This window comes from Cyprinodon tularosa, unplaced genomic scaffold (genome assembly GCF_016077235.1).
Source record: "Cyprinodon tularosa strain WSP-4 unplaced genomic scaffold, ASM1607723v1 ctg412, whole genome shotgun sequence".
Lineage (NCBI taxonomy): Eukaryota > Metazoa > Chordata > Actinopteri > Cyprinodontiformes > Cyprinodontidae > Cyprinodon > Cyprinodon tularosa.
Window position 1 is genome coordinate 523,687 of NW_024039133.1, and position 21,727 is coordinate 545,413.

Below are 21,727 nucleotides of genomic sequence, written 5' to 3' on the forward strand. Positions count from 1 at the left end.
CGGCTGCATAACCTGCCCTTTATTGTTAATTGATAGAGATGACAATTTGCCTAGTGTATTTGCATCAGGTAAAATGCCTCAATAAAGGTGTCGGGTAATCTTGTGGTTCACTATGCCTAGAGTAAAACTGTCCTGGGTGTGTGGGAGAGTTGTTTACATAGGCTTGCTTTTCCATATTGGCAGAGTAATCCAACAGGTGGCTTCACATCAATTGCTTTCAGAGGTCTGATTATTTAGAAAAGAAATCATAGGATGAAATTTTAGTCATTTTTTGCTAAGGTATGTGCAATAGTCATCAATGATCTTTGTGTGGTCACTTTTTCCTTTATTTGATATTAAATCACGACAGCTTTAAAAATTGGGGGAATACAAATAAAAATGATAGATGGGAAACAAACTCTAAACATAAAAATTGAAAGTTTCTAACGAATGTTGAGCAAAAGAAAAACATTTTCAAAAAATTCCATTATGCATTTGCGGAATGTATGCACTATTAAAAATGTTGCTCCGAGAATGACATATTTTAATGTTGCATGGATCCTTTTTGGCACTTTGATTTAAAGAAAAATGTATTGTGTAGTTATTTTTTGCTGCTGTATAATTCATGCTTATAAGATGAAAGCTGCCAGCTTGCAAATTTGATTCCTGGCCACAACTTTCTTCTTTAAATATGGCATACTTTTTTTAAATGCATACTGAAATAAAAAAGAAAAATGGCATTATCCACATTTAATCAAATCAATACAATTCCTTGTCCACACTTGATTTCTGTTCCTTTCTTAGCTATATGAACTGTGTAGTGTTGCAAATCATTCTGTCCTTCAACATCTCGGCAATGACAACTGGGTTTCTGTGTGCTTGTTTGGGAATTACAGGTCTCTCCCTAGTTTGCTCCAGGCTTCAGCTTGGAGAACCCAGCCGCCAAGATTGATCCCAGCAGCTGGAGCGGCAGCGAGAGCCCTGCCGAGGACATGGAGCGGATGAGCGATTCAGCGGACAAGCCTGTGGACAACGATGCCGAAGGGGTCTGGAGTCCTGACATAGAGCAGAGCTTCCAGGAGGCCTTGGCCATATATCCCCCATGTGGACGCAGGAAGATCATCCTGTCAGATGAAGGAAAGATGTATGGTAAGTACAGATCTGTCTGACTTTAGTACTAAGCCCCAGTGTATCTGCTTTTCTCTAATTTATGTAAAGTGTGCTTTATTTCTTTGATAATTTTCCTTTTTTCTAATGTGGTTAAAAATGTCAAAATTACAATCTTCAACTAAAGCTAGAGGCAGAAGCATTATAAGCTTCACATTAAGAGTATATTGTCATGATGGCTCCATCAGATGGACATAAAACCCACTGTAAAAAAGATGTTTCATTTGTGGGAAGGAGTAATTAAAAAAAGTTTGCTGGAGTGCAAGTTTATGAGTAAAGCAACACGAACTATTAGCCAGAAGCAGATGGTACCGCTGCTGCCACCAGCTGTACCCCTTCTCTTTCCTGTCTCCACTCACTCTCCCCTCCTCGGTCCTGGCTCGGTGATGTCATGGAAAGCACGAATATTTTCTTTCTGTGGTGTTGGACGGACTCTCAGCCTGTCAGTTTGAAGTGAAAGCAGAAAATCCCACTGAGCATTAGCTTGCAGCTGTCATGTGACCCCCCTGTCCAAACATAATGCTAATTTCACAAGTTGTATTGAGACCTCTCATTGGTCACTACAAACATCTAAGCTCAGACAACACCTCCCTCCCCACGGTCTTTTTCTCTAGCTCTCCAACTCAAACAGATTGTGGATACCCAAGAAGTCTACTCGGGATTAAAGATTAAAGATTACAAAGAAACATTGCTAACAGGAGGACTTTTTCTGATCAATATAAGGGATGCCCTCTGATCTAACCAAAATAATATTATTTACACACTCTTTCTTATATAACTGTGAGGGAAATAACCAATTTGCTTGGTAAACATCGTTAGCTCTTGCCAGATGTGTCTGCTTTTCTTAAAAAAAAAAAAAAAAGCAGTTTTAAAACCATTGTTAACAATCTGAGAGAGATTTTCTATATTTGTGGTGCATTGTAAGGAAACATCCCTTTTATTTTTCAGAGGTTTGTGCTATTAGATATGCTCTGGATCTAGTTATAGGTATCTTGCATTGTCCTCAGGCTGTGTGTCCCTTTCTTATAACGTGAGAGCTGTAAGATACCAGTACATTTTTTTTACATATTGATGTGTAAAGAGGCAGAGGAAAAAAATAAAATGTCAAAAAACCTGAATTTAAAGTGAATTCTAATATTTTCTAACATGTATTTTCTGTGATTATGCTTTTGGGCTCTGTCACTATAAGTCCCATTTTGGTGGTAATATGTGGAAGACAGCTGGGTGCACTGTCATTCAGTCATTCAGCTTTGTAACGGTTGCTGTGTTTTAGCAGCAGCTTTATAATATGAACAATACAAATTCCCAACATCCGTCAAGTCACCATTTGTCTATTACTACAACAACAAGCTGTGTTTTATGGAAGGAACATCTTTAAAAAAATACAAAATTGCTGACAATTTATCATTTAGCCCTTTCGACAGGGAAGTGGACGAAGCCAATCAAACATGACAGCGTTGCTGATGATAACTCTGAATCTGAGTGCTCGGTTAGATTACATTTTTAAAAATGACAGTGAAATTAGAGTTGTTATGATTTTGGACACTTTGTTCCATGTTCTTTTTCTCTTCTAAAATAACTGTTAGTGTCTGTTTTTGACTTTTCTTTTTTTTTTTTTTTCGCTTGACTCGGCTGATGACGAGTAACACTTTTATTATTATTAAAGGGGGGCTTATTTCAAGTTAATTTCAACTAAAATTAAGTTTACATTGTTCTGTATTCATTTTTTCATAAAGAATCTGTCTGGATAAAAAAAAAATCAATCTAAAAGAAGTATTTTATATAATGTATTTCTATGCTCAAGGTTATACGTTTTCTTGTTTTGTTTGAGCTAAATGGTTAATCAGTTCCACAGCATTAAAGATGGGATGTTTAATATTTTTCCGGCTGATGCAGTTAAAAGAAAAGTGAAAAATTTTAAAATAGCGGTGGTTGTAGAGTGTCAATATGATAATTAATATGTGCGAAATGTCTATATTCCAATAAAGCAACTTACAGCTAAGCCCAAAATTATTAATGATCTTTGGAAGGTTTGGTGTGTTGTGATCATATATTGATATCAGAAATCAGCCAAATATCAGCCAAAAAAATAATATATCAGGATATACTGTATAACCCTGCGTCCAAAATCTCTCTTATAACCAAGCTGATAGAAACACTCTCCTTGTGTTTAAAGTTAATGTAACCCATTGGGTAATAAAACATTATTCATTTCATCTTATAACTATTGTTCTTTGTTAAACTAATATCAATTCATAATAAAACTAGCATATCTTTATTTTGTTTCAGGAATGACAATTTCCACATTTTGGAAATATATCTATTTGCCTAAAAACGCAGACTAACGATTAGAAATGTTTGAATCTGTTTGATTTGGATAAAAGTATTAAAAAAGATCAAAGATACCAGTGAATTTAATTTTGTCAGAGTGTATGTCATAAACATGATAATTTGTTATATTTCGACAACGCATTGGAAGATGCTTTGTTCTATTTTTCTAATCTTGATGCAAGCTGTGGATGTAGCCCTTAAAACACACCAAGTTCCAAAGAAAACCTCTCCTGGCATCTGAAGTTAATGTGGCAACAAGAAGACAGGTATTTGTAGTTTAGAGACTCTGGGGATGGCATAGTGTTCCATACACAGAGCTCATCACAAGAGCTGCCCTGAGTGCCCTTAAGCCCTTTGTTATCCTGGGGTAGAGTGCAGTTAATTAGCAACAGTCTCTATAGCAACCGTGCTGCAGTACAAAACAATTTCTAATTTCTGCTTCTTAGCCTATTGTGGTGTTTACCTGAAGGGCTTTGAATGTGCCGAGACCACTGTTGGCTGGCACTGCGCCCTTTGTCCGGGGCTAATTGTAGCAGCACTGGTAGACATAGCATCTGCATAGACTGCTTTAGTAGCCTCACAGTTTACTTAGGAGAATAGCTTAAAAAGGTAATGCAAAGTGGAGGGCAACACCACCAAGCCAAAGGCCTAAGAAAGATGCGGCACTTGCATAATTTACCTGCTGTGCACGGCTGCATTCATTTATCCTAGAAATAGAGTTGATAAGTGACACAACACGTTTCACTCAAATTGTATGTTTATTCATTGGATTATGTATTTGCTCTACCCAGCAAACTAAATATCATTGTCAAATTTCTATCAGTTACTGTTGAGGAGAAACAAACTGAATTTTATTCCATCTATAGATAAATAATTATAGATATTCTTTGGCAAACTCATCATCCTGTTATTTGTATTTATACCATTTAGGATTGCTTTACTTATATGGTGAAAGTTAATTGTCACGTTATTTCATCCAACATTTTTTTAATACAAAGGTTGCAGGGACAGTAATCTAAAATTTCCTTCCAGGCCTTATTTGCACTTATTATAAAAAAAGACCAAAATCAACGTGTTTAATAGCTAAACATTTGATCGTTATGCCTCCATCCATGCATGTTTTGATGTAAAGCTTTTCCTATTATCATTCAGCTGTTTGCTCTGCCATCTCATCAGAGGTCCAGCTCAGACCCCTCCTGTGGGAACTAAGTGGCACTTGGTTTGCAGAGATGCCAAGGATGAGTTAGATATAATGAGCAGACCTGGCTTGCCCCTGATGGCCCAGTGCTGTGCTCCTCTGGGGCTCGTCTCATCGGGCCAAGCATGCTCCGAAACGGAGCGAGTGGACCTGATCTCCCCTGCTGGGCAGATAATGAGGAATTCTGGGATCAGCTCAGGCTCCCCGAGTCACCTGCATTCACTCAGAATAGAGTGTGAGGAACTTCATTGCAGGGAAGGCATCACACACCTCTAGAATAATCCCTAATTTTCTTGCCGGCTATTGTCAATAAAGGACCACTGTGTTTTCACACACCATTGTGGTGAAAAAGTCCAATTATTTTATGTCTTTCATAAAAGAAGTAACTTTTGAAAGTGTAAATGGTATTAATACTTCTATAAGTAGGAAAGGAAGAAGGACATTTTAATTTCATATTAAGAATTTAGAAAGTTCTTAGAAAAGGTTGTCTCAAGCAACTTAATCAGCCATCTTGTTACAGTACGATCATGGACAAGTAATTTCATGTCAGGCCCAACCTAACCTAATTAATGTCATCACAGAGAGATGGATGTTACAATGCATTTTTAGTAATATTTAACACCAAGCATTGCTGGGCCATATTTCTACCTGTGCATTCTCTAAAAAATTACTGAGTTCAAAAGCAGTGCTGTCTGCCAAGGCAGGGTTAGGATGTTCCATTGATCCTTTAGAATCAGTTAGACCTGTTCTCTTTTGTTCTCTCTTTCTTAAAGGTTGATGTTTCTGCACTCGATGGTTTGCAGCACAAGAGAAGAATGTAAACAGATTTCCACTACTCTTTACTAATTGCCCCTTTTAGGAAATTATTATTTTGCAGCAAGTTTGTAAGAGCTAATTTGAGCTTAAGTCAGTTTCACTGTGTTTACTACTCTTTGGCTTAACGTCCATTTGAATTCTGCAGATATAACTAGTTTAGGGGAAAGGATGCAGAACAACAGTGGCGTCTCTTTGTTTGCTGTTACATTCTGCTTAATCTTCCTTGCAGATGTGCACATAAATAGAAACTACAGTGCCTCCAATCTTTATGACTCTGGGGTTTCAATGTAATTTTTATTTGATCGTATTTTTTTTTTCTTGATCTGAAAAAACCAATAATTTTGAGCGCATTGAAGATATTCTTCCTCCCTCTGTAGATGTGTTTGCAATGAATGGTTTGCAGGCTGTGGCTCCATGTCTGTATGAATCAGGAGTACTCGGGGACACTCCCTGCTCACTGAGGTCTGTGTGAGGCCCTCAGAGCCAGGCTTCTGGTTTCAGATTGCATGTTCCCAATTGGCTGCTTTTGTTTGACAAAAACACATTTAGTCTCCAGTTTCTTAAAGATGCAGTGTCACATTTGATGTTCTATTTACAGAAGCTAAGCAGCCTTTTGTTGATTACGACATATTCCATAGATAAAACTAAACTAATTCTGATGAGAAACACTAAGGTTGATAGTAAAATTTGTGTTATATACACAAGAATGGAATTTTAAATCCACTTTTGTGCTGTCACCGGACTACACTCCAGTGATGACACAGTTTGTCGTCTCATTCTTTGCTAGTGTAGCGAAAAGTCTTTCAGCACTGAACTGCACCCCTGGAAACAAAGAGGGTCTGTGGTATTCACTGTAAGACGATCATAATAGTGCTGTTTTATGATCTAATGCTGAAACATTATCCTTTTCCAAATCAAGTCAAAGTCAAATTGAGACTTATTGTCTCTCATGTCATATAGCAAGGAGTGCACCATAGAAGAAAAAAAGAACTTGAAAAGCACTTGGAGAGCGCAGACCTCCACCAAGAAGCACATTTCCCCCCAAATTGTGACACCTTTAGTTAAAACACATACCAAATTTAAATCAATTTTTCCTTGGCATGAGGCGCACCTCTGGTATTTTTTTTTCTCCATAATATCTGTTTATACGTTTTTAATTGATCCTGCTAACAAATCAACATTTACTTTTCTTGTATTTTTGACTTCAATAAAATACCTCCTGACTTTTTGAGTCCGATGCTGAAGTTAGTTAGAGAATCTTATAATAAGCTTATAATAATTCCTGTATCCAGATAGAACATTTCCGAACATATCCGATGGTATCGAATCAAAGATAATCTATTCTAAAGCCTGAGAGGTAGAAGCTTTTTTTTTTTTTTTTGCAAAACATTACATCTGTCATAATGTCTGGAACTGTGTTGAATACAGTTTGAAAGTAAATTATAATTATTGGAGGAAAGATTATTTCACATAAAAAAAAATATTATAGTTAAAAGATTTTTAAGAGGTTTTAAAGGTTTTAGAGAGCTTTGCTTTTTTACCTTCTATCTTCTGTAAATTAAATGCATAAAATCATAGAGCTAGTTTCATCTGTTGCTGCTGCAGTTTGGGTTGTCTCTATCAATAGGCTGAGTTATGAATAGTCTTCAATTGATTATGCAAACTTCAAATTACAAAACAATGCATACATAAAACATGAAAAAAAGAAAACTTACCATAAAGTTTGACTTTTCATTTAAACACATAATCATCATAGACAGCCTGTCTGTTTTTCCCTCAGCTGCTGAATTGATCCTGAGAGATTGAAAATATTGATTGGGCTCAGTGTCTTACTTTGTTGTGGAGAAGGAGGCCAGAGCACCTTCCTGACTGTTAGCACCGTGTTCACACATTGGACCTGCCACACTGCCAGTTTCTCAGGAGACTCATAATTACAGCAGTCCTTTCAGATTAGTCTAGTAGCCAGCCCAACTGTGGCCATCTTTTTCATCTTCTTTGCCTCTCCTGAGAGGCAGACCTCAACACAGTGACCATGGCAGCCTCTAAAGTAATGTATGTGATGCTAAACGCACTAGCTCCTAATTGATAGAGTGATTCAGGCAAGGTCTTGCTGTGCACATTGGTCCCCTGTGAGTATATTGCATAGAGTTGAGACCATAGCAGGTTTCAGCCCCTGCCTTTTTTGAGAGGCACAGAGCCAGGAGAGAGGAAATAGAACGGGCTTGGACCCGCTGAGTGATAAAGAGGTTGTCTTTACGTCTGTGTTCTGGCACAGTTCAGCAGAGGTTGGCTGCTGTAATCCCCCCAGTGTCTCCAGGAAGGCTCAGGTTAGTGACCTGCTGCTTTGTGATGTCTTGTAAGATTTTCAGAGAACGCCTCACCTTTAATCCCCCACTGCTCAGCTAACACATTAGCTCAACTGCTCCTGACCCAGCTTCTGCAATAAAGCCTTTTATCTAGCTCAATAAGGTCATTTGAAGTTAACTATTGATTTCTTTTGCTCTTCAGAGAAAAATGGATTTTTAAAGAGCTGTTAATTACACTTGCTCACTACAGTATATTGAGAACTTAATTTCTGGGGCTGTATTCTGTTATCCTGGCTGATACTCAAAACACAAGTTCAATGAAACATCTGTTCAGACATCTAGCATATTTAACAAAAATGTTCTAAGAACAGGGAAACATTGAATAAAATCATTATGTATATAAGAATTCAAAAGAAGATGAATTAGAAGAACATCGCATTATTCAGCATAAATTATTCTGACGCATTTTTTTCTACAATTGTGGAGAGTTTAGTTTCACTTTAGTCTGAGATTAAACTTGAGCTTTTCAATTAGCTAGTCCTGTCCCTTCTTCTCTGGATCACTTTAAACTGTTCAATTAAAACGACTGGTCAAATGTACCCTCTAATATTATGGCTCCAAACCAGGAGTTAATCATAAAGCCAAGATGGTCAAGAAATAAAAGGGTAAAGCAGAATTTGGAAGTAAGTGGGGTAAAGATGATGGTCTTGGAGATCTATGAGATCCATGAGATCATAGTTTCACAAAAAATATCCAAGCACAAGCCCTTCCGGACTGAGAGCTTTGGCGTTCCACTATGGCAAGATGATGAATGAGATCACATGTAGAAGGGAACGGAGAACCACAAGGGTTGTGTCCCACAACTCTTTAAGGTTCACCTGGTGCCAGTGCTCAGTCTGCTATCATTGATTTGGTTATCTGTGTCACATTGGCCCTGTGATCCTGTCTCACCATTACAGCTCATGATCTTACGTGTTTGTGACCTCCAGAAAGACAAGAGTTATAATATCAATGGTTAGTTGGTTAGTTTCACCCCCCTGCTCTGCGTTAGGACCTTTTACCTGATTTCAGCCAAAGTCACGTGATCTCAATGGATCTTGTTTTGTGTAATGTTACATTTATCCTGTACACAGAAAATCAGACAAACACAAAAATACAACCTCCTTGGTAGAGGTAAAAAAAACTAAAAAATAAACTGAATATAAAAATCGTTTGATCCACAAACAGCCAATAAAAACAACTAATAGAGGCAAAAGGTGCCATATATGATGTAAATGCTTGACATCAAGAAACACAACACAACGTTCTGTAAAATCTCAGCATCTAAATACATAACAGATTTGTTGTGAGTGTATCGACCTCAGACCAATCGGGTGTTCTAGTTCAATCTTCGCTGTGGTTTTGGAGTGTTGTATAGAGGAGGGCTTTCTATTGTGTGTAAGAATATAGGGCTTGTATTCATTGTCATCATGGCACATGTCAAACACACAGTTCAGCCTTGAAGTCTTCCCTCTGGGTTCACACATGTGAGCATGAAACCTCCACAATTCAGCATATTAAAGCACTTGTAACATGCAGCTGGTGCATGTTATGATGATAGGTGATCTCAAACTATCTGACTTAAAACTTAAAAATTAAAGACATAGAAAAAACATGCTAATGTTAGAATAGAGAATATAAATACCCTTTATAACCTGATACAGCTGCACAGACTATATATTTGCAATAATTATCTAGTTATTACTTAGAGTAACAGGTAATTGTTACTTTTAGGAACTTTTGAATTTATAACTGACATTGTGATCTCATCCTATTATTATGGAGAACATCAATCAGTAGGCTCAACATTTTGTCTCCAAGACATGGCTAACATAATGCAATGAATGGATAGCATGTGGATTTTCCCTTATAAAAGGGATGTCAGGTTTTCTTTTGAGGACTGGAGTGAGAGGCTCTTCTTTGCCTCGCAAGCATTGGCTCCCCCAGTGATATTTCAAGTAAAAGCTTGCTTCCCCCTTTCCCTGTTGCCAAAACCTGGAGCAAATGCCTTCATATTGTTGGCTTGGGCTTTTGTGATGTTAATGTCTGTCTAACACCACTGAGTCATCTATCATGGATGACAGGAAAGCTGCGGGCATTGAGACAGTCAACTGCTTACACACCAACCTTTACAGACACATACAAAAACATTCAACTGAATGCACATTTTACATTAAAATCCATATGGCCATGTGTTGTAGAGACTGACATTTTTACGGGAATCCCATGGGTCACGGGATTCCTGTGGGATTCCCGTGGGATGGGAGTCAGTATTAGTAACGATCACGGGATTGGGACGGTACAGGATTAAACATTAACGGGAGCAGACGGGAGCGGGAGCAAAGCAATAGTAACTTCCGCTCTGAGTTTTTCACCCGCGCTCAAAAACAACAAGAATGAGAGTGGTGCAGGAGCGGGAGTCATTCTGAATGGGAGCGGGATGGGAGTGGGAGTAATTTCACCAGGAGTGGGACGGGACAGGATTTAGATTTCTACTCTGGCCCGGGATCGGGACGGGACACCATTTTTTTCTATGGGAGTGGGATGGGACAGGAGTGAAAATCCAATCCCGTGTCAGTCTCTACTGTGTTGTTGTTGTTTTCCAAGACAGATAAATCCTTCTTGTTGCGAGTAGCACTGTGGTTCTCCTCAGTGTTCTGTCACCTACAGTGCAATTATTGATCTCTGACACAGAACAACATACTTCATAGAAGAAAGGCTCATATTCAACCTTACTGAGGAGTCTCCTGAATAGAAAATATGATCTGAATGTTTCCTGCAGATTTAGTCAGAAAGGGAGCTTTGTTATTTCTGAAAAACCCTTATCAGTATCACCGTAGCTTATTTTTAAATTTACAATCTTTACATTAACCTCTTAAAACCCACCGGGTCGTCGGCAACCCAGCGGACCTTAAAGGCATAGCTACTATGCAACATTTTTCAGTTAATTAATGTGTTCCATAAAGTTTTGGATGATTAAATGAGTCATTTCAGGTTGAACAAATGTATTTTCGGCCGCCCTGGTGGTCTGTGGGGGAAATACCGCACTTGCAATTGCAGGAGCCCGCACCCACAGGCTCAGAAGTCTCGCGAGAGTCGGTCTTGCTTTACGGCGAGAACTTGGCTAACTACAATCTTTGTTATTTAGACACATGCATAACAAATAATGTATGAAAACATGCTAAATTTTCAAACTCGAAAACTGGAACAAAATAGTCACTTACCGCAGTAGACATGGTGATTCGTTGTGTTTGCCTGTCTGCTAAGCTCAAAACAACAGCGCCTGGCTTGACGGAGAAACCAGGAGAACAGCTGAGCATATTTACAACAGTGCACTTTTACTTTCGCCCTCTGGGGGGAGCCTCACTGGAAAATCAACACCAGTTGCATAGTATACCTTTAAGTAGAGGTAATAATTAAGAATGCATAAAATTCCACCGGTACAGTTTTTACCAGCAGGTGGAGCCATTGCGCGCAGCTCCAAGCTGACACCAAAAGTTTAAAATCCCACAGCTCTGGAACTGTTATAGCTAGAGGTCTGACATTTTCTGCATTTGTGGTTCACATGATGTAGAACAAATATAATACAATAAAAACCTGCCTTTTCTCAAGAATGTCTTTATTACCTCTGTTCAAAAAGACCTATCTTTTCCGAGAATAAAAAAAACAACTTTGAGTCATGTTTGAACTGATGCAGGTTGGTCTGTGTTCTACTCACCCAATTTTAATTTATATATTAGGAAACTAGAGGGTGTTAGCTTTCAAATAATGTATTAATGTATTGCACATGTAATTTGGGCTTACAGTTCCTAAGTTATTTGCTTTTCCATTTGGGTATGCAAAATAGGCGAGGATTACCAAAAATGAGGTGGATGTTAAGAGCTTAAAAACAAAAGAGCCCTCTGTGTCATAAAGAAATCTTTACGCCAAACTGTGGAAGATTTTTGATCTTGGAACTATATCCTGGAAGGGTTACAACTGCAGGTCGACACCTTTTACTCACAGCCTGGAGTCATTCACTTGCTGTGTGAACCTGTGGCGGGTCCCATCGTATGAAAACCAGGAAGAGAGGATTTGACTTAAGAGCCCAAATCCACAAAAGAGTTTGAAGTATTTCGCATACTAAAGAGGGTCAAACACACAGCTACATTTAAATACCAAACTAGTAAAAGAAATCCCTAAAGGAGGAACTTTAAGGAAGTTAAAATTAAACATTTAGTGCATTTAAAACATATATACCATGGAGATTTTTCCTTAAAGCTCTTAAAACACAGAAGCCAATTTTGCGTCCGATCCCACAGAAAAGTGCGTTGGTCGAGTTTGTGGCATTAAGCTCTCATTGAGAGTCAATGGGGATTATCACACCCAACACAATCTTCTGCGGCTTGTGTAGCTCCAATTGAGAAAGACCCCAGGTCTATTTTAGTCAGACTAAGCAGCAATATAGTGGTCATTTCATGTGTCTTGAAAAGAAGAGAGGCGCGGTTACGAAGTAAATTACTTTGTAACCGCACCTAATACATTTTAATACATTCAAAAGGTCCTTAAAGGGGTCATAGAATGATTATATAGGGTATTTGGTGATGGTCCTTAAAGTCTCTGAATCGTATGGCATATTTGCTGTTCTATGCGCCCTAATGCAAGCCTGGTTAAAAGCCCTGGAATGAAGTTTTGTTTTTCTTTTATGTTATGCTCATGAATATTTAGATGAGGTGTGCACTCATTGGTTGGTTTACAACAAGGGAAGCAGCTGAGCAAAGACTCAGTCCTACTTTTCATACCTAAAAATATGTCCTGGGGAATTTCAAAATGGTCGGGGAGTCAGCGAGGTACGGAGTGACTGAACCCGACCGGGTCCGAACCCGACCCCGACTGGGTCCAAACCCAGTGATGGTTGCCGCGGCTACCGTCACCGGGTCGGGTTTGGTCACTCCGTCCCCCGCTGGCTCTGGCCCCGGATCAGCCCCGGAGCTGGCAGCTTGGTTCGAATGCTTGGTCCGGTCCAGTCGGCAGCCTGGGATCTTCTGATACACAAAAATAATTCATGCCTGTCGAATCTTCGGATCCTTGGGAAGACTGAAAATTTTCTCCAAGCAGCCTGGAACACTGCATTTACAGTATGTCAATTTCGGGGCATGGAAGTTTAGAATTGTGAGATTTGCAGAGAAAGGAGGTGTTAATGGGGTTTGAACTTCTCTGTATGTCCCTTTCAACCACTGAACTATTGTAATTTATCTATGACAATATAAACTCTGTATTCATTCTATGACCCCTTTAACTTGAATAACATTGAACATTTTGGCCCGGCCCATGTAACTGTCTTTAGCCATATTTTGATCAAAATGTCATGCGTATTTTAAAGCAACCCTTAAAATAAAAAGCAGAAAATGCAAATTAGGCATGTTTCTATCCATTTGAGAAAGTTAACCAGGTGATGCAAAGCAACATCACCATATGTTTGTGCAATGCTTAGCTGGGAGAAACAGGAACAGAGATAGCAAACTATCGCAGACCACAGACCATTGATGGAGTGAGGTTTTAATAAATATTTTGCAATGGGGAAAGTTGTACTTTATCATATCAGCTAGGATAGTGATGATTAGCAATGAGTAGTAGGCATACTTTAGACTAAGGTATTGAAAAGAAAAGAACATTTAACTAGTTTACATCTGTTTTAGAGCAGCTACTGTTGTTAAAGGCAGTCAATAATGTTGTCTATTAATATCTTAGTGTGTGGTTGCACTGCCCCTCAGACTACAAACAAAGAAAGTCAATTTGAAACCACATATATGCAGGCAATCTGTTGGCTGATTCTGGGCCAGAGAGCTGTCTCATAGCAGAGAGCTTGGCCAGATGTGATTGGGGTTGTGCCTGCATTTGGGTGAAATAAAAGGCTGTTACAGGAAATGGATGCTTTCAAAAGGAGGAAGGGGGGGAAGGAAACCAGAGCAGTAACCTGTCAGGCAAAGTTTTTTAACTGCTTTTAGATTGAATAAGTCCACATTTTTGAAGGATATGTTATTTTTAACATCTATCACTTTTTAAATCATTGTAAAAACAGCTTGATAAAGGAATATCAGGCAAAAAGATAGGATAAAAATATGTGCTATTGAATTAAGTGAACCGGTAATAATGGAATAAAGATTCTGAAGCACCTATTTATATAAGGGCTTTTACTCTATTGTGAACCTTGGGGAGCCATGTGCCTTTTAAGACATAAAGCTTCTAACTGTTTCTGTTTAATGGAAAAAGAACAATTTTATGAACGACTTTGTTGTAAACAAAGGTCTCAACCACAACAATCTGATGGAGATTTTTTTTAATAAAAAAAATAGGACATAGTAAAGTAACTAGAGGTTTTAGCAAATACATAATAAACCATATAAAATGTCATTTTGTTTCATTGACCATTAACTATAACTATGAAGGCCTGACTGCTGAGTAATAGATTTGGTAAGATTACGATTTACAACAAAAATTACATTTCAAAGGCCATTAGAGCCTTATTACATTGATTATGTTTTATATATATATATGGAGAAAAAGCTAGCATACCCTATATCAGAGGTCCGGCCCTCAAGTATGAGGTGCCCCCAGGGACATAAATCAGAATTAACTTGCATATACACATATTAAATTACACTCTTCCATATAATATACTGAAAACCTCACACAAACACTAGTAAAAAGCTCTCACATAAACTAGTGAAAACATTTACCTCTTATATAATCTACTCAAAAGCTCTCATACAAAGTAGTGAGAACTGTTCATATAAACTGGTGAAAAGCTTTACCTTTCATACACACTACTAGAAAGCTTTCATATACACTATTAAAAAGCTCTCATATACACTACTAGAACGCTCTCATATACACTACTAGAACGCTCTCATATACACTATTAGAAAGCTCTCATATACACTATTAGAAAGCTCTCATATACACTACTAGAAAGCTCTCATATACACTATTAGAACGCTCTCATATACACTATTAGAACGCTCTCATATACACTATTAGAAAGCTCTCATATACACTACTAGAAAGCTCTCATATACACTACTAGAAAGCTCTCATATACACTATTAGAACGCTCTCATATACACTATTAGAACGCTCTCATATACACTATTAGAAAGCTCTCATATACACTACTAGAATGCTCTCATATACACTATTAGAAAGCTCTCATATACACTACTAGAAAGCTCTCATATACACTGCTAGAACGCTCTCATATACACTACTAGAACGCTCTCATACACGCTACTAGAAAGCTCTCATACATGCTACTAGAAAGCTCTCATATACACTACTAGAAGGCTCTCATACACGCTACTAGAAAGCTCTCATACACACTACTGAAAAGCTATTAGCGGATTTCAGTTGAAACGGAAGGTGTTTCAGTGAAACAGGAAGGACCGTCATTACACCGGAAGTTGTTTTAAACGGAGGTCATTCTGGCTAGCTCCGTACATTTTGTGCTATCTCCGGCCGAAATTGTATCAAATAAAATTCTTGATTCATGCTCAGCTATCCGCTAAACAACTCACAGAAGCATGGGCATTACTCGACTTTATTTTTTATGTTTTTGCTTCAACAGAGATCCTTTTCCGGTGTTGTGCGAAATTCTCTTCCCATGTGAAAATCTGTTCCACCTGTGTCGGGAGCGCGCCGCGCATTGCAGCCACATAAGCGGATCTGATCATTTCCCAGGCCTTTCGGATCATTTCTTGGTTAAATAAAAAGTCGTGAAATTATACAAGGTTGAGACATTTAGTTTCATCAGCCGCTGTTGTTTACAAAATTGTAAAATAAAAAAAATAAATGCGGTTTTCTTATGCTGTTTTGTGTTGTTATTTTAAACGCCAAGAGAATCAGTCTCTTTCCAAGTTTTTTCACTTCAGCCTGACAGACATAAAAGTCAAGTCACCAAATACCAAATTTGTATTTATAATTTTTTATTACTGATATAAGATGATGGGAAGTGCCTGATAGCAGTTCCATAATATGGAAACAAATTAATTTAGCTGCAAATCTTAAACTGTGTTTATTCCTCTCTTCATCAACAACAAACCATCTGGATTCGGTGATATTTGAGCAATGTTTGCCTAAATTAAAGGAGGGGGACCATATATTTTAGCTTTCTAATAGTGTGTATGAAAGCTTTCCAGTAGTGTGTTTGAGAGCTTTCTAGTAGCGTGTATGAGAGCGTTCTAGTAGTGTATATGAGAGCGTTCTAATAGTGTATATGAGAGCTTTCTAATAGTGTATATGAGAGCTTTCTAGTAGTGTATATGAGAGCGTTCTAATAGTGTATATGAGAGCATTCTAGTAGTGTATATGAGAGCGTTCTAATAGTGTATATGAGAGCTTTCTAGTAGTGTATATGAGAGCTTTCTAATAGTGTATATGAGAGCTTTCTAGTAGTGTATATGAGAGCTTTCTAATAGTGTATATGAGAGCGTTCTAGTAGTGTATATGAGAGCATTCTAGTAGTGTATATGAGAGCTTTTTAATAGTGTATATGAAAGCTTTCTAGTAGTGTGTATGAAAGGTAAAGCTTTTCACCAGTTTATATGAACAGTTCTCACTACTTTGTATGAGAGCTTTTGAGTAGATTATATAAGAGGTAAATGTTTTCACTAGTTTATGTGAGAGCTTTTTACTAGTGTTTGTGTGAGGTTTTCAGTATATTATATGGAAGAGTGTAATTTAATATGTGTATATGCAAGTTAATTCTGATTTATGTCCCTGGGGGCACCTCATACTCAAGAGCCACTATCCTACAACATTCAGAACAAACCTTTCTCTAAATCAGTTAAATCAAATGAATGACTAAGAAACAGGCCTATGCAGGCTGAATGAGATGATGAGGGGTGAAGGGATATGCAAGTTGCTAGAAAGTAGCTTTCTAGGACTAAATGTGACCACCTCTGCCCCTCACTCTAATAGCCTGATTTAACCCCAATGGTTTAAATAGTTTCAGTTAGATTCTTTTTTTTGTTACTAAGTTACCACTCTTTGGCATCAAATAATGCCAAAATTAAATAATTAAAGCTTATAATCCAGCCTCACCATTCATAATATTATCTTTCAACTAAGTCCAGATTTCTGCCTTGACTCTGTGCAAAACATTATTTCTTCAGAAGACTGGTATGTTCTGGACAGTCATAAAGTGTTCATATCAATAATATCAAGTGCTAGTATCATTGCCGAATGATTTTCAGCTGTTGTTACCTCATCAACTATTTAGCATGTCTAAACATATGTATGCAGACTTCACAGTAAAAGTATACATCTAATCCAGCTTTATTTATAAAGCACTTTAACATTTCTTTAAGTACCAAAGTGCTGCACATGGAATGTCGTAAACAGTTGTTTGCTTCTTCGTAAGTTGTGCTCATTGCAGAACCCTGAGAAAACCTGCGATAACAGAGTAATGTGCTGCTCCACAACTGCCCACACCAGATTTCTGATTTCTTTAATCAGTGCAGAATAGTTTTTGAGTGCAGCCATGGTGTCTAAACGAATTTCTGAAGTTCTTCCAGCTGATATGGTCTTATATGGTCTTATAAACTGATCAGCACTGCCAACTTTAGTACTGGTAACTGAAATGTACAAGTATGCTACATGTAGGCTGTTAGTTACCCTAAATTTTAGAAAGACCCTTTTTTCCTAACCATAAGTTCACCTTTTTTAATCTAAAACACAAGCCTGTACAAAATTGATAACTTTTTTTTTTTAAACCATTGCCCTATTTAATATCTGGAACAACACCACTATAGCTGCATTTTAGTTTTTTTCACATAGCTGAAAGAAAAAAATGCTGTTGCTTTATAGTTACTCCAATATTTTTTATTTTTTATATTGGCATTTAGGTTTTTAAAGGTGACACAAACAAAAACAATATGGTTATTGTCTTTTTGCGATCTTGTTTTGAGAAAAAAAAACAAAAAAACAGGCCAACCCTTATGGATTCTGTTTAATTTTGCTAGGGATCTTCACAGGAAGTTAAACCTGGAAGTCACAGGTGAAGCACCCCCTGGTGGCTAAAATGTACACAGTGTTGCTTGAAAGATAAATACCCACCCCATGCTGAAAAAAAACCAGATTGTTTTGCGTTGAAAAAGGGGAAAGCATCCACGCTTGCTAAGATTCGGTGTGCTTTTTTTCCCTCCAGCCTGGTGAAAAGAATGAATTATTCAACAGTAAGCAGGCTTTCAGCTGCCCATTTGTGTGCTTTGATGTCAGAATCAGGACTTTGCATGAATGCGTGTATTGTCATGTTGCATGTCCACCATGTGTGAATTACTGAAAATAACGCTGATCCCTGCCTCATTTGGTAAAGTTTGCAGAAAGCCTAAGTCCTCAAATGTTGTGTTTTTGATGTGTGGGGTGATGTGACCAGGTTCAGACTGGACTTGTGTGAACATGCAGTATGAAAATAATGTCAGGGTCGACCAGCCAGCAATAGTTCCAATCCCTTCCGGCCCTGTCCTTGTGTGTTTAAAAGATTGCTGCAGAAAGCCCTCGGGGAAAGCAGTGAGGGTCTATATACTTACTGTTGGCTTCTTTTTCGTTAGCTTTTGCTCTAGACAGAACAGAACTGCGTGAAACTGCTGTGAAACTGATTGAACTGTTTGCAACCTGTTTTGTTGACATGCATGTTATGAAGTTAAGTTTAGTTTTTCATTTGCCCATTAAATCATTAGATTTTCCTTCCTTTTTTCTCTTTATTATTCTCTTTACTATAAAACTGAAGAAAAACTGGTGATTGATCCGATAAAATAAAAGCCCTTAAAAATACAGAAGTTTTTATTGCAGAAAATAATAATTGATTGAATGCACTAGTTTTCATTTTCGCCTTAAAGGTTCTTCTGTACATGTATTTAGATTTTCTAGATGACTAACTGAGAGAGTACCCATAACATAATTGGATGTCGTCTTAGTTGTAATACTCTTTGGGCCTGATCTTCAGGTCTGTGTGTCTTAAAACAGGGTTAAATGTCTTTGTATGTGCAGAGTAGATCCTCGAAGAAGATGCTAAGTAAGTTAAGTTTGCAATCAAGCAGACTCTGTGTGCAAACCATTTGTGTGTGTATTAATAAGTTTATTAATATACAGATCATATTCTGTTGACAAAAGTGCAAATTCTAGCATGGATGGTGTACAGATGTTAACATTTACCACATACACAGAATACTTTCCAAGACTAAAACTCAACTGCGGCTGCACCCCTTGCTTCCCTTTTAGTACTTCTGGAAAGTCAGGTGAAAACTGACACACAAAAATACGTGAACCTTTTGTTACCATAAAGGAGACATTGGTACAATGCCAGACCATGGGGAGAGATTCTCTATACGGTTTCTTTCAACATGGAAACAAAAAAAAAAAATAGCACCCCTTATTTTAAATCTTTGAAGATTAGGCTCTAAATATCACGCAATGCAAGGAAGATATTTATTTTAGAGCTATTATTAAGTTTTTTTTTTTTATCAAGATGGTGTCTATACCTCACTGTATGATTTAATTTTAAGAGTAAAGATTTCTTTTGTGATGCCGTGCCTTTGATGAAAAATTCCTGGTGATGTCTTATTAGTACATGTTGCACTTTCTGATCCACTTGTGTCTGAGCAACAACAAACCCTTCTAATTGATAATGAAGTATAGTTAAAAAAAAGGTTTCATTCTGATGAGGGGTTGGCAAATTTCATGAAGGAGTTTGGCAGTTCCATGGCACTGGCTGGCTACAGCTGGGGACATAATTAGAGTGCCTCCCTACCAATAATTTGTGTAATAGTTTTGGTTGGCAGTGTGTTATTACCATATGAAAGGGCTAAGCAGGGTCAATGCATTGCCACAGCAATTAGAGCAGAGCTGAGGGCAGAAGAATGTTTTGGGTGGTTGTTAATTGGAAATTTCTACAAAGCTGTGCTTTAATTATAATTGAGTCAGGGCTGTAGTGTTTTAAATCCAATATATTCAGTTGCCATTATTTTTCTGTAATAGCATGAAAAGCTAGGTCTGTTTCCTTTCAAAGCATTGGGCTTTGAAGAGCCTGTGGTTGAATTAGATTAATTTTAAAGGCTCTGATGCCACTGAGGTTTTTTTTCCTATGCTAATGGAGCTCAGTGTTGTTACAGTAAAATCTGCTCAGAATTATTAGATATATATACTTCTATAAGTTGTCAGATAAATGATTTTACTATATATCTTTTAACATTTCTGTAATATCAGGAAAGCGTTTTCCTATAATTGGCCATCTTGAGTGTGTCAGAGAAAGATGTGTAACAAAGAATACGGACATTATAGGTTTTTTTAGTCCTTGATTTATGCATGCCTTCAGAACAATGAACTGCGATATGCCAACCAGTGAGTGGAAATCAGAAGGAAGGTTGTTCACTTGAATTCCTAAAATTTCATGTTTCATGTTGGTATGTCTACTGTTTTCATCCAAATAGGAAAAAATGCAGATTGACATATAATATAAAAAAGCGAGGTTGTTTGTTTTATCTATAAAATACAGGACAAGCAATGTATACTAAGCAAACTTAAATGCTGCAGAAACCAGCTAATAATACCTTAACACTTAACACTAATGCATTATTACGGTATATTGAGTTTTTATTGCAACAAACTGGTATTTTTTCCCCAGTTACAAAAATTTACAATCAAGCTTTTTCCTCTATAGGTAATATCTATTTTAGAGGCACACCTACCAAGTATCTCACCGTCATTTTCCTTATCATTATTAGTTCTAGCAGACTCTATACTATATTTCAACATCTGCTAGACAGGAAATGGGCGGTTGATGACTTTCGGTGGAGATTGGGATGGCTGCTTTGCGGACCGAAGCCTTTGACAATCAGAATCAGAATTGCTTTATGAATCCCTTGCGGGAAATTCAAGTACAAGTACCACAACCCTATTCGATGTTTATCTCTGATTCACTTTGTCACAAAAAGTAGAATTGTCATGTACATTTAGAGAGCCATAACACCTTAAACCTTTTCACAATAAAGAAAAGCTGTGCATTGGATTCCTTGAGCATGGTATTTGTAACCAGGCGACAAGTATGGAAATTCCAAGAGGATACCCATCTTTCTCCCTAAAACACAACAGACTGTTTATACAATTTCAAAAAAAGGTATCAAAGTAAGCACTCTTTATTGATTTACTCGGAGAACAGAGCTGATCAGAGTCGACACAGGGAAAATTTACCCACTTTTATCCACATATTTATTAAGATAGGCTGACAGGGTTTCCACAGGTGGTCATTCAAATGAATTAAAAGTCATTAAATTATTATTATTTTTTTAATTAGGGCCTTAATTGGCATTACAATTCATTAAATGTGATTATAGTGGCATTTAAAATGCTTTATTTAAAAAAAAAAAGTTTATAAAAACAATTTCAACAGATATATTCTATCAGATATAACTGGTTCCGCATGTTTGCACAGAACTGCTTACAGTTGATCGTAAAGCCGTATGTTCGGAAAACAAGCTTGAGGTGGAGAAAAGGCTAGACTATGGCAGACATTCCAAGTCTCAGGGGAGTTCTTGGAGTTTCCCTGATATCGATGGTTGTTCACGGATACCCACGAGTCGGATTGATTATTCTGGATTTTAGACTATGTGAGGTGGTGTTTTTATTTAATGCGAGTGAGAGCATGCAGGCAATACAATAATTTGTGCATCTCCCTGAAATTAGCTTTTGGAACTTGGGATGCCTTGTATGGCAAAATGCAAATTTCAACTAAAGTGGCTAGAAAGCGATGAATTCTGTACATGGCTGCAGCTTGTCCACGGTAAAGATGATGAAGGATATATATATATATATATATATATATATATATATATATATATATATATATATATATATATAT

At 37.5% G+C, this 21,727-nt stretch overlaps 1 protein-coding gene across 7 annotated transcripts in view; it reads left to right on the plus strand.

Moving 5' to 3' along the window:
* The window catches only part of tead1b (TEA domain family member 1b), a 57,893-nt gene that overhangs the window by 19,341 nt on the left and 16,825 nt on the right, over window positions 1-21,727 (plus strand). For 6 of the 7 annotated variants that reach the window (XM_038298705.1, XM_038298707.1, XM_038298711.1 and 3 more), the window contains exon 3: window positions 876-1,128. In XM_038298705.1, coding sequence (XP_038154633.1) covers window positions 972-1,128 — 157 coding nt within the window. In that variant the 5' untranslated portion in view covers window positions 876-971. Of the gene's footprint in view, window positions 1-875; window positions 1,129-18,031; window positions 18,048-21,727 lie in introns of those variants that run through there. The other variant, XM_038298712.1, reaches the window with a different exon arrangement.